Raw genomic sequence first — 12,764 nt, forward strand, 5'->3', positions numbered from 1 at the left:
TCTGTCCCTTAAGGAGTTCCTAGAAATGCTCCATGAATGATAAACTAGGAAGATAAGTTTTGGAGACCACGAGACTGAACTTGCTGAATCTGATTTCTCTGTTGGTACTGCTCTTGTGGGCAGGGCGAACTTAATGGTTGGTTTGTGGCATTGCTAGTTTAGAGGCCCTGTGGGGTAGAAGTCAGCCATGAGAGGAGCACTAATACCATGTTATTTCAGCATGATCTTCTGGTGTCGTAGTTTTGGTACCTGAGGGTTCTTCTGTTCTGGGTTAGTTTGAGATAGTGAGTGAGAGTAAGACTGTTTTCTGCTGTCATGCAACAGGGTAATTCTCAAGTATACTTAAAGTCCAAGGTTTTTTAACCTACTCACTATTTAGTAGTACTGCCATAAAACAAACATCCAAAAGAAAAACACCGCCCAAAAAATTCAACCCATAGTGTTTGGTGAGATTTTAGAACAGCTATGTTGGGCTGTTTATCTTTTCACTTGGATAGCTGTTGTTTTCAGCCCTGGGAATACAAATAGGATGGATGCTATGCACTGATTCTTTAGGGGCTGAAGAATGCAGTCTTGCAGTTCTTGAGACAATTCAGGACTTCTGTAAGAAGAGATTGATGAACCGCCTGTTTTCTTTTCATACTTCTTTTAGGGTCCAGAACTGGCTGGGGGCACCTCTTGAAAGGTTTATTGTAGTCTGATCAATATTTCTTATCCAGAAAGAACTATTCATTATCCCTGAACAAATCTCCAAGGAGTGCTGGCTTCATACCCTTAAACAGTAGGGAGGTGAGGACTGTTTCGGTGTAATGCAGGACACTTCAGATGGCTGGTTACTTAGGATTCCTCAGGAAATGATGAAACCGAATTTAGCTGAAGCATGCTGCCTGTGTCCTGCCTGATTATAGCCAAAAAAGGCAACCAGTTAGATTTTTGGGAGTTGCAAACGCAGGAAACTGTGTAATGGAGGGTAGAGCACAGCTGCCTTGCCAAACCTGATACAACTCTGAACACAATTGAATACTTATTTCCTTTATTTTACTACTTTTTTTTTCCCCTCCTTTTCTCCTCTCCCTTCTTTTAACCCTTTGACCACAACCTGCCAGAGATACTGCACTGTCATGGACTCTCAGCATCTTTTGTTGAATTGTTAGACTTCTCTATTTCCTGCTTGCTTTGTCAAGCGAGCTGTTGTCTGGGCTTGCAGCTCTCTTGACAAATGAGTTTTTCATGGTGAGCTCTTGATAGCTACACTGTATGTTTCCATCAAATCTTTTCATTGCATTCCCATCAGATTCTGGATTTTCAATAAAGATACAAAAAGCCAAGGAGGTGGCTCTGAGAATTGCCATTGCAGTGATTGAGATGGATCTGTCAATGTCCCTGTGGGAGGGGAAAGATGATGGAAAGTGTGGGGGGTGGATGTTTGCTTTTTCCTGTAGGCTTAAGACAAAGACTTTAAAGGGAAGAATTGTTTTTGGAATTTTCTTTCTGTTTGCTGAAAAATTTTTGACTCTTAATATACCACAATCACTGTTTCTGGCACAAACTCACATACCAAATACACTGATACATTTGTTGAAAGGAGTTTGCCCTCATGCTTACAAATGCCTGGTGTGGGCATTTTGTGCCCATCTTCGTTGTAGTGGATGTTTTTCTGGCTTTGTTGCTGTGAAGCAGAGCTGATTGTTGTTCTCACACATTTCAGTAGGTGAAGCTCAGCCTTTCCCTCAGTATCTTTTTGTTGGTGTTATCTATTATCAGACTTCACCTATTTGATTTGTAGGATGGCCAGTAAATGTGTGTATGTTCTGTACCACAGTTATCCTAGTAGCTCCATGAATAGTTATCCCTGCAGCCTTCCATGACGTGAATATTGATATTTTAATTTCCTGTTCCTTCTGGTGGTAAAGAGCTCTAGTTTCTATCCAAGTTATGAAAGACATATATTAAGGATGCTGATATCTTTGTGAGGAAGGATCCAAGAAGTAATGTTTATGGGACATTGTAAAGAGGCTGCTGTTATGTGGTTAATGAGCCTTGATGCATGCAGTTCTTTCTCATGATTGAAAGAATTCCTGAATGGCACCAATAAAACTGTTGCCTTATTAACTGGAAAATCCCTGGCAGTTATGCTCTGGTTTTGGTGAAATGCTAAATTTAGGGTGCCGTTTTCTTAGCACGCTGCTTACATTTCCTTCTCGTAGTGGTGTCACTCTCTTCTACCCAAACATATCTTTATAACTACTTTATAGATGGATCTTTGGGAAGAAGTTTTGACTGTAAAGTCTTCTGACCACGGTATTTATTTTTTGTTCTCTTTTTAACTGACTTGGAGCTGTTTTGCTGCTGAACACTGACTAGAAAAGATATACCAACCAGTGGGTTGGGTGTTACTACTAAGCTAGTGGTGGAAAGGATGGGGGAGGTCTGTTTTAATTGATGTCCTCAAATTATTCATGGTGTCTTTTAGGAGCAAACTGCATCGCTTGCGTTGTCTGGACTGGAATATGGTGTTTCAAAGAAGCTGTGGTCTTTGTTGTTATTCATAGCTAATCATGACAAGGAGATAAAAGTTAATCAAAAAGTGTACTTCTTTTAGTATTTTTTTATATTGAGTAGAGCAATAAGAGGCAAAACCTTACCTTACCTAAACACTACCAACATCGTATCTGATGCTGTGAATGTTGGCACATCTTCTGATTTGTTTGATGTTTGCCTCTTTAACATGCTCTTGCTTTTCTGCCAAAGAATGGCTTCCAAATGCTTAATGGACAGTGTTTTGTTCTGTGTTGGGTTTTTTTTGTTGTTGTTTTGTTTTTTAAACTGCTTGCTAGTTTTTTTTCCCATCCTCTTGGCAGTCAAAACCTTGACCTTATTGGAAGTTTGACAACTTACCACTGCTTACTAACATGAAACTGAAGGCGGGGGTGAGACAAACTTTGACAACAAAGGGCTGGGAGTATTTAGTATGTGCCTGACTGCGAGGAATTTGCAAGGCAACTTGAAGCTTTAAAACCATCTTTTCTTTCTTTCTTCTGTGGCAGGTCCCCAAATCTAAACCACAATGGCACAAAGAGATGCAGATAAGTACCTTTATGTGGACAAAAATATCATTAACAACCCCCTTACTCAGGCTGACTGGGCAGCCAAGAAGTTGGTATGGGTTCCCTCAGAGAAGAATGGATTTGAGGCAGCTAGCCTAAAGGAAGAAGTGGGTGATGAGGCCATCGTGGAGTTGGCAGAGAATGGGAAGAAGGTGAAAGTAAATAAGGATGACATCCAGAAGATGAACCCCCCCAAATTCTCTAAGGTGGAAGATATGGCTGAGCTTACGTGCCTGAATGAGGCTTCTGTGCTTCACAACTTGAAGGAAAGATACTACTCTGGACTGATCTATGTAAGTAATCGTCTCCGTTAGGGTAACTGTTCTCTATTTCGTAGTGTGGGAACTTACTGTAATCAATTTGTTTTTAAAAGGTATCTGTTAACCTTTCATTGCCCATATACATAACTCTCATGTGACTCAACTTCTTCCTTCTGCTTAGAATTTTTTCACTAAACTATGCCAATCCGTCTCTAGTTAATGTAGAAGCTTTCAAGGAATGCTGTGGTAAATCAGTCTTTCACATTTTAATGTCTTCATTTGCAAAATGTTTCGAATGCCATCTAACTTGCTTTTAGCCAGAAGTGAGAGCAGTTGAGGAGTGGTAAACAGGAAGTCTGAACTGAATTAAATAATAAAAACACGGTCTTAATATACCTAACATCTGAGTTGCTTTTTCCCATGTCTGGAGCTTCACTGGGGAAATAGTACCAGTGCCAACAACAAGTTTTTGTTGTTGTTGTTGTTGTTTTTTAACAAAAATTCTGGATCTCAGAGTGTGCCATTAGAAAAGGCACACATGCATGTGTGAGTTTACAGATGGGGAATTATTCTTTCTCGTCTCAGAATGGGATTATAACTATAGAAAAGACAAAGATAACATGCATGGGAGCCATGACCCTCTTAAAGCATGTAATAGCTGCTTCACTACATACCAAAATTAGTGAAAAAGGAAAAGCAGGTCAGGAGAATTTGGAACTTTGACTGTTTTTACAGTTTCCTTCTGTATTAACTCATGTGTAGCCAACAGAAATCTGTCCTGATAGCCTCTACATCTTTATTAATACTCAGTCAACATAGGTTGAATAAAGACAATAGTAATGTAAAATTTGAATGCAGTGGCTCTGCTGAAAACACGAAGCAGTGTATCTTGGTTTGTTCTCAAAGTGCCCTCTACTTACAGAGTCAAAATAGATCTGCCAGAGAGAAAATTCCTGATGGAGGTAGAAATACTGGATGTTCAGTATTTTAAGGCATTGTGAACTGTTTTTCACCATAGATCTAGTAGAAAGATCTACTAGGATGAATTAAAGAATGAATTTGACATGTAAACGTATATTAACCCAGTCGTAGGTAATAAAATGTTTAGATACTTTTTCTCCTTTGTTTTGTGCTTTTAAACCGCCCAGTCTGCTTCTTCATCTGGAGATGGCAACATAAATAAAAACTGTTAACTCCTACATTTCTGTATGTTTTTGCTATTTTGTGTGTGTGTGTGTTAGTTATTCCATACAGCTGAACAGCTCCTCTGACTGTTGGTCAAGACCTCTTATCGGAGGGAAGAATCTTGGTCTTGTGTTGAAATAGGATATGCAAGATGGTGTGTGTAACATTTTTAGAACAGGATACATTGCTAGGTTATGTAATAAGTTATTGAAAATAATTCACCAGCATTGTGAATTCTGTTGCTCACTATGCAATGAGCTATTTCGTACATCTTGCAAGACATCCTCTGAAATTTCAGACACGATCTGTGGCTGTAATAAACTGAGTTAGGTAGGAAGTAGTATTAAATTAAAACAAAATCCACACCCTTCACACAATGTAAACTTAGAGTAGTAATGCTCTCTCGTAAAGCCTTAGACTTGTCAAAATTGTGTTTCTGTGCACTTGTGAAATGGACTGATCTTACCTGTCAGCAGTTCTCTACAAGTCAGAAGATTAACCTGAACGCTTAAGATACTTTCACTGAAGCGGCTGTTGCTTGTTCATTAATCCTCTTGAAGAAGGAGTACGTGCAGTGTACATAGGTCACTCTGAAAGTAATGCTTCCTATTTATTTCCATGGAAACTAGAGCAGCTACAAAGAGCACAGCAATATTTGATAGAGCAAATTCTCAGCTACAAAGCACTATTTGTCAACATAGTCACCACACATAGGAAGGAAGTAATGGAGTATTCCTGCAGGCCTGCTTCATCACTCTGAGGAAGTTAATGCCTTTCTTCTTTTAAACTGTTGCTCTCCTCCAGCAGAGTGCTTCAGTCCAGCTTCAGATCCTTGTGCTATTTTTATTTGAAAAAGGACTGTTTTTCTTTGTTGACAAACACGGCCATAAGAAGTCACTCAAATACAGACAAGAATTCCTTTTCGTAAATTGCCACTTCTTTTCCTTTGCTCTCACTTGTACTCCCCTATGACACGAAATGTTATAAGAGAAGCTGTCATCAATGCTAGCGATTCCCATGCTAACATGAAGAAGTGTACTGAGTGTGCAGTGAATGGAGTACTCTGGAGTAGACTGCTCTCTACCTTTTGTTCCTGTCCTGTCTTCTACTACTGTAGTCAAAGATCAGGAAAGCATGACCCAGACTTTCAGCTGATGTTTTGTACTATGCAAGCACTATCTCTCACAGTGGAGAACTGAAGCTAAGATTAAAGGAACTAGCACACTGAATGAGCTTCTCCAACTTGCTTACAGTTCCTATCTCAAATACAGTTCCTATTCTCTGGCTAGAATCTCACTGACACTTAGCTTCCTAGAACTGTAGTCCTGTGCTAAAGCTTTTTATTAAGTTTTCATTTCCCACATTAGAAATAGAGCATATTTGCTGTACGCTGTTGAAGTATTCCTCAAATATTTATGCAAGTGTACATATAGACAAAGTTTAAAAAAAAAAAGCCTGCAATGCCTATATGTAGTATGCTTTCTGGGGGACATAGCATGAAAGCTATATCTGAATTTTTCATTCCAAATCAGCTGTTTGTGAAGAGTAGGTTAATCATGATTTAAACAAGCACACAGAAAATTTAGATGTAAAACTGTAAACTGTAGTAGATGCTATTTTCATCCTTCTCATTGCTGTAGTCTTAACTTTATCTAGCTAAGAGGCTAAATCTGATTAAGTACTTTCTGCACTTAGTGTAGAGAACTCTACCATGTTGAAGCACTCTTTGCTGAGAAAACAATAGTAGAGATATTAGCTATAGCCAAGTACCAAACGTACTATTTTGGTAGCACTGCAAGTATCTGCAGAGAGCTACTTGTATCCAGATGTTTTGAACAACTGCCTCTAAAATTGACAGGAAGCTCAACCCCAGCACCAAGGCACGGAATGCTATTTGTAGAACATCTAGGAAGTATGGAAGGTTCTCTCCTACTACCTTTGCAATTAAAACACTTGTTAGATTTGCTTTTAGATATTTAGATTTCAAAGATATTTTGGGGAAAAAAAACTGTCACTTTCACTAGAAGTCTTTTGACAGTTGTCTCATATTAGAACTGCAGAATTCAACTCAGTGGAAACCAGTTTAGAAATTGAAGTGTGCTGTCAGGTCAGTAAATTTTGCTATGGAATGTATAAGAAGTAAACTTTGGCAAATGTTGCTGACCCTTCAAGCATGGAATGCTGTTAAATTGTTTTCTATTCTCACTAGTTTGGAAATACACTACATTAGTGACAGTACAGTTCTGATACTAGTTCTAGTTTCCATCTTTACATGTAAACCGCAAAAGTCTTTGGGTTGGCAGGATCTGCAGGAGGCCTTGCAGTCCAGCTTCCCATTAAGAAGGGTCAGCACTGAATTCAGTCTAGTTCAGTGATCTTGAGTATCTGTAAGGAGTGCCCTGCTCTTATTTTTCTTTTAATAACAATTTTTGCTTGATTCCTATATTGGAATCATGTTTTAACTAAAAGCGTGGGATAGAGGAGTAACTTCTCATCAAATAAACCTATATAAAGTCCTGTTGTGTAGAAAGAAATCTCATCTAGTCTTTCCCATCTAGAGAAGTGTCCACACTGAGCATAAGTGAACAGGAAGATGATAGAAAATAAACAAGCCTGACTATTATCCAAGGAATCTATTAAGGCCTTACAAAGTGATTTGATACCACGAGTAACACTCCTCTGTCAGTAAGAGTCCAAGAGGGTGTTATCTGTCCTTTCCTCTGTTTAGTAGCTATTGTTATATATGAAAACTGTTGAACATGAACAAGAATATTTTCTTGAGTGTTGTGCTAATGAGTGCAATCTACAAAAGGAATTATATATCCTTGTGTTGTGTTTGCTGTAATATTTCGCTGTCTCTTTGCATCACCTGTACCATTTCTGGACACAAGTAAAATGATTCATGAATTTTCGTGAAGTTGTACTGTGTTGCAGTTGATTGATTACTGGATAAATCTGTCCAGTAGACAGACAAACTTGTAGAACATAAAATCTTTTTCTAGAAGCTGAGTACCTTTTTCTATATAATGCGACAGACACTAAAACATCAGAATTTTGAAAGGCAGCAAAGCTACTCCTCACAGACTGTTATTAACATTATATAGCAAGGGAGTAGGCCACTTTGGTTGTCAACATGACTGATGTGTCAGTTGATGGTGTTTGCATACTTTGAAAGGTTGAGTACCATCCGAGCTGATGTAACTTTCAGCATTGCTGATATTTTAATACTGCTTAGTGGGAGCTATCCTGCTTAGTATAATTGGAAGAAGCACTTGAAAATAATTGATCTGTTTTCAAATAATATGCTGTTAAAAGGCACAGGTATACAAAATTTTAACTCTTTATTGCTGGGGTATTTTCTTTCCAGACCTACTCAGGCCTGTTCTGTGTGGTAATCAATCCTTACAAGAACCTGCCCATATACTCAGAAGAAATAGTGGAGATGTACAAAGGCAAAAAGAGGCATGAGATGCCCCCTCATATCTATGCCATCACAGACACAGCCTACCGGAGTATGATGCAAGGTGAGTGCTCACTGAGGTAACGATTTCTTGAGATCACAAATCAGTTTTGCATTCAAAACACTGTAGAACAACAGATCACTGCTGTCAAAAGGCATTGCTGTACCCTTGCTCAGGGTTGCATGGCACCTGCTTGGTACTGGTTCTTGTGCTCAGGTTAATAGCTATCTTCTGCTCTGCTGTATTGAAGAACATTACAGAAGGGTCTGACAAGTGCTAAACTTTATGTGAACAACTGATTGGTTTCAGTGCAGTGTGGTTCAGAGAAGCATGCAAGGAGAACTGAAGTAAGTAGAGTTTCCCTCTCTTAGCAGTGACTCTATGGAGTCATAACTGCGGATAGGCAAACTGGTAGAATCACTTAACAAAACTGTTAAAATTCAGTCATACAGTCTGGTTGGATGAAGCAAGCTTAGTATAACCTGCATTTTAGTGTGATGATTGGTGATAGTTTTACTGATGATTAGTTGTTTTTGTTACATTCTTGTTCTGTTAGAATTTATATCAGACTATTAAATACATTTGTTGGCTTTTTATGAATAAAAGCAAGCAAGCAGGTTGACATGTTTCCCTAATACCTCCCTTTGTATACCAACGAGAAGAAGAAGGAACCGTATATATTATCTCCTTCTTGATTGTCACTTGAGAACTTAAATATGGAGTTCTGAAGGCCCTGTGTATGTCTCTTCTCTGAGGAGACCTTTCACAGAGTCGGTGTTTGTGTTTGGGATGCTTGGGGAGTGTTCATCTGTGCTTTTCTTCCTGTTTATAGTTAGGTTATACGGAGAGGCATGCTTTGTATGTTTAAAGGATGGCTTGATTTGCCTAGTTTGTGTAAATGTGACTATTTTCTGATGGATAGAAATGATAATTAAGGTGCTGGTCTCTCAGAGTCTCATCATTAGTCTCACTTTTTGAACAAATGCCAGTTATAATAAAAACACGCTTTACAATTCTAATTAAACTCAATTTTAAACGCTTGTGCATTTTCCCTGCCCTCAGTGTTATTTGTACTTGTAAGTATGGGAAGAATTTAACAATGTGGTTGCCCAGAGTGGAAAGAGAGCAGGAAAAACTTCTTCCTCTTGCCAGAATTAATGACTTTAAATAATTTTTCCTTGTGAAGAATGTCAAGAAAGTGTGCAGAGGTATGGTGCCATGTGGAGCAGAGCACACAGGACAGCTAACATGCTGGATAAATTAAGCTGTATTGGTAAAAGCCTTGAGAGTGAAGGGGAGAGCCATACTGCAGTGGACTGGTAGCAGAGTACTGGTGGCAGTTTATTGAAGATGTGACAGGACTGAAGAAAATACATTTATACTACTTGAACATTACTCTGAAAGAAGTACTGTAAGCAGATGGAAAACAAACCCTGGATCTACATAGAGCCTTACTTCCTTTGAACAAAGACTGCAGTTGCCATGAATCACAAAGATAAATGCACCTCCTATTCAATATACGGCAGCACGATTGTCTATCAGCTCTTGTCGCTGTTTCACTTCCTTTATTACTTCCTTCTTTCTCTTGCTCACTCCTCCTTGCCAGCTGAAGTACCAGCATATGTTTTCCTTAAATGAGCTGTTGACTAAACCCTACCAAAGTTACTCTTCCCTAAAAAGAAATCCTTTCTACATAGCATCAGAAACAGGCTCTTTGGCATTGCTTTAAGGAGACAGATATCTTTCTCCTTCCACTGTCAACAGGTAAACCATGTGGAATTGCACATGTATGCATCTTGTTCTTTTTCCCAGCCAAATACACCAGTATGTGGTAATGGGTGTCCAGACAGCTGCAGAAAGGGATGGATGAACAGTGCTTGTCTGAAAATGGCTCACAGATAGCAATTGATTTACATGGATATTTCCTTTCCTTTTCGAAAGAGAAGTGTTCACTTTGGGTCACTGCTGGAGTGAAGTCTAAGACTCAGAAATCTCTGAGTCAAGTTGGTGCACAAAGCTGAAGGCTGTCAGCCCTACCACTGTTTTTCCTAGTAGCAGAAAGTTGCTATGAGCTCTTCTGGAGTGTTTGCCTTTTCCAGAATCATAGAATGGTTTGGGTTGGAAGGGACCTTAAGATCATCCAGTTCCGACCCCCCTGCTATAGGCAGGGACACCTCCCACTAGGCCAGGTTGCTCAAAGCCATATCCAACCTGGCCTTGAATGCTTCCAGGGAGGAGGCATTCACAGCCTCGCTGGGCAACCTGTTCCAGTGTCTCACCACCCTCACAATAAAGAATTTCTTCCTAATATCTAGTCTAAATCTACCCTCTTCCAGTTTAAAGACATTTTCTGTCATCTTGTTGCTACACGCCCTTACAAAAAGTCCCTCCCCAGCTTTCTTGTAGTCCCTCTTCAGGCACTAGAAGGCCTCTACAAGTTCTCCCCCAGAGCCTTCTCTTCTCCAGGCTGAAGAGCATCAGGTCTCACAGCCTGTCCTCACAGAGGAGGTGCTCCAGCCCTCTGATCATCTTTGTGGCCCTCCTCTGGACCTGCTCCAGCAGCTCCATGTCCTTCCGTTGGGGCCCCAGAACTGGATGCAGTACTCCAGGTGAGGTCTCACGACAGCAGAATAGAGGGGCAGAATCACTTCCCTTGACCTGCTGGTCACCATTCTCTCTCTGCAGCCGAGGATATGGTTGGCCTTCCAGGCTGCAGGCTCACATTGCTTGCTCATGTTGAGTCTTTCATCAACCAACACCCCAAATCCTTCTCCTCAGGACTGCTCTCAAGCCATTCTATGCCCAACCTGTATCTGAGTTTGGGATTGCCCTGACCCAGCTGCAGGACCTTGCACTTGTTCAAGAACAGGCAGAACAATTCTAGCTACACAATATTCTCAGTAATTCTGACGATTTAGAGGTTTGTCCCAGCTCTTCTCTACACATCATATGTGTAAGTTTGCTGGCAAAAATTGCCCATAGGTTGTTGTAAGGTTATTTGCTGCTTTATTTTAAAGGCTAGCAGTGGCATTCCAGTGTATGCTACTGGGAGCAAAGGTGAGTAGGCTGTTGTAATGTCTCTGGTCCTGGCTAGCCTCTAGGGCAATGGAAAGCAACATTCCTATTCCACTTTCTCAGTGCTACTTAGCAGTGGGGGAGGCTTGATGCAGCAGCCAGTGGTATGGCAGGAATCTGTTCAGAGAACAGAAGATGAAAGAGTACAGTGCTCCACATGAGCTAGAGGCATTTAGGATTAGGCTGCCTTCCCTACTATGCTTTCTGAGCCCCAAAGGCAAAGATTCCTTCATGGTCTGAAGAGGGATAGCAAGCTGGTGACAGACTAATGCCAGCATGGGATGTAGTTATCTCTTAAGTTGACAGAGTGGAAAAGCCTTGCATGTTAATTGATTTGGACTGTTATTTTTTTTCTTTCCTTTTTTCTGGTTTTCAGTCAATTCGTGGTATTCTAATAAGCAGGCTATTCAAAGGGAGGTTCTTTAGGAAAGGGATAGGGAAGGGAGAGGAAGATGAGAATTTTATTCCATCTGCTAGTGCAGAAACTGTTTAACCCTTTTCAGGCATCTATGCAGATGCACTAGGTTTGGTCCTCTTTTTGTGTCTTCCATTTAGAAAAGTATCATGTGGCATTCATATATCCCAAGGGGTTAAATTGTGGGTTTTTTGTGGGTTTTTTTTTTTGGTTAAACTTCACCAAAAGCATTTCCTTGAAGCAATAACATAATGGATTACGTGTTTTAAGTATTTATTTTTTCCCTCCTTTTTTCCAACCAAGGACATTAAGACTCAGAAATGAGATAAACCCACAATTTTGCTGCATAGTGCTTGGAGATACTTGTTAAGTTTCAAGAGCAGAACTCTGAGAAAATTATAACATTTTTGTTTTTCAAGAAAACAACCGTTTGTCTTAATGTTTCTGTTCCCTGGGTAACCTGAATGCCAGATGCCTTGGGTCTGATTGCTTTCAGAATTATTTTTCTGGCACTGATGGTGGAAGCAGAGTGCCTACAAGTGGAGTGGTGTCTTGAGCAGACAAATCATTATTGTAAAATAGCAGATGTACGTTGAAGGGGTAAATTCTCTCCCTTGATTCACATTCTCCAGAGAATCTATTAAGAAAAAAAACCCTAAAGCTATTAAACGACACCTGTTTGTCTATTCAGAACACACTGAAGAGATTTTCTGCATCAAATACTGAAGCTAGCAACAAACTTTGAGTTTCCTTGGTGTCTGGAGCATGATGACCATCGTTAAATGTCAGTGTCTGAAATTTCTTTGTAATAGCCTTGATGCGTGCGGTTATTCTGGAATGCTTTCTTCAAACCTCTTTCCTTATAAGTGTACTCTGCCCGTCTATTAGCCTCTACTCAACCTGCTCAACTAAAAGATGGGTGGGAGAGGTTATAAGCAGCACGTTGCTACTGAACGTGCTCCATCTCACTTCTCATTCAGTTTTTCCATGTGTCAGTGTAGGGTTCCTAATGGTTCACTGAACAAAACTCCTAAAAACATTATACAGTTATTAAATCCTCCTTGACCTTGATGGATTAGTCTGCAGAGGAGCCTGTGCAGCCAGCACCTTGGGATTAAAGCAGTCTATGGGTTTGGTGTTTAAAAGAAAACATTCTGAAGCATAGCACCTTCCTGAATTTTCTTGGCCTTGTTATATTAAGGGATGAAAGGGTTAGCTTTTGTAAGACAAATTGCTTGCTTGTGCAGGTTGTTAGATGCAC

General features: G+C 40.0%; 1 protein-coding gene across 1 annotated transcript in view; it reads left to right on the top strand.

The window, feature by feature from the left end:
* MYH9 (myosin heavy chain 9) overlaps window positions 1-12,764 on the top strand; it is a 66,080-nt gene that overhangs the window by 11,096 nt on the left and 42,220 nt on the right. The window contains exons 2-3 of the mRNA XM_065743042.1: window positions 3,048-3,400; window positions 7,920-8,076. Of these exons, the coding sequence (XP_065599114.1) occupies window positions 3,068-3,400; window positions 7,920-8,076 (490 nt within the window). The 5' untranslated portion in view covers window positions 3,048-3,067. The remainder of the gene's footprint in view (window positions 1-3,047; window positions 3,401-7,919; window positions 8,077-12,764) is intronic.

The sequence above is a fragment of the Cyrtonyx montezumae genome, unplaced genomic scaffold, assembly GCF_038088225.1.
Source record: "Cyrtonyx montezumae isolate F1298 unplaced genomic scaffold, pur_monq_1.0 scaffold_3, whole genome shotgun sequence".
In the NCBI taxonomy this organism is placed as follows: Eukaryota; Metazoa; Chordata; class Aves; order Galliformes; family Odontophoridae; genus Cyrtonyx; species Cyrtonyx montezumae.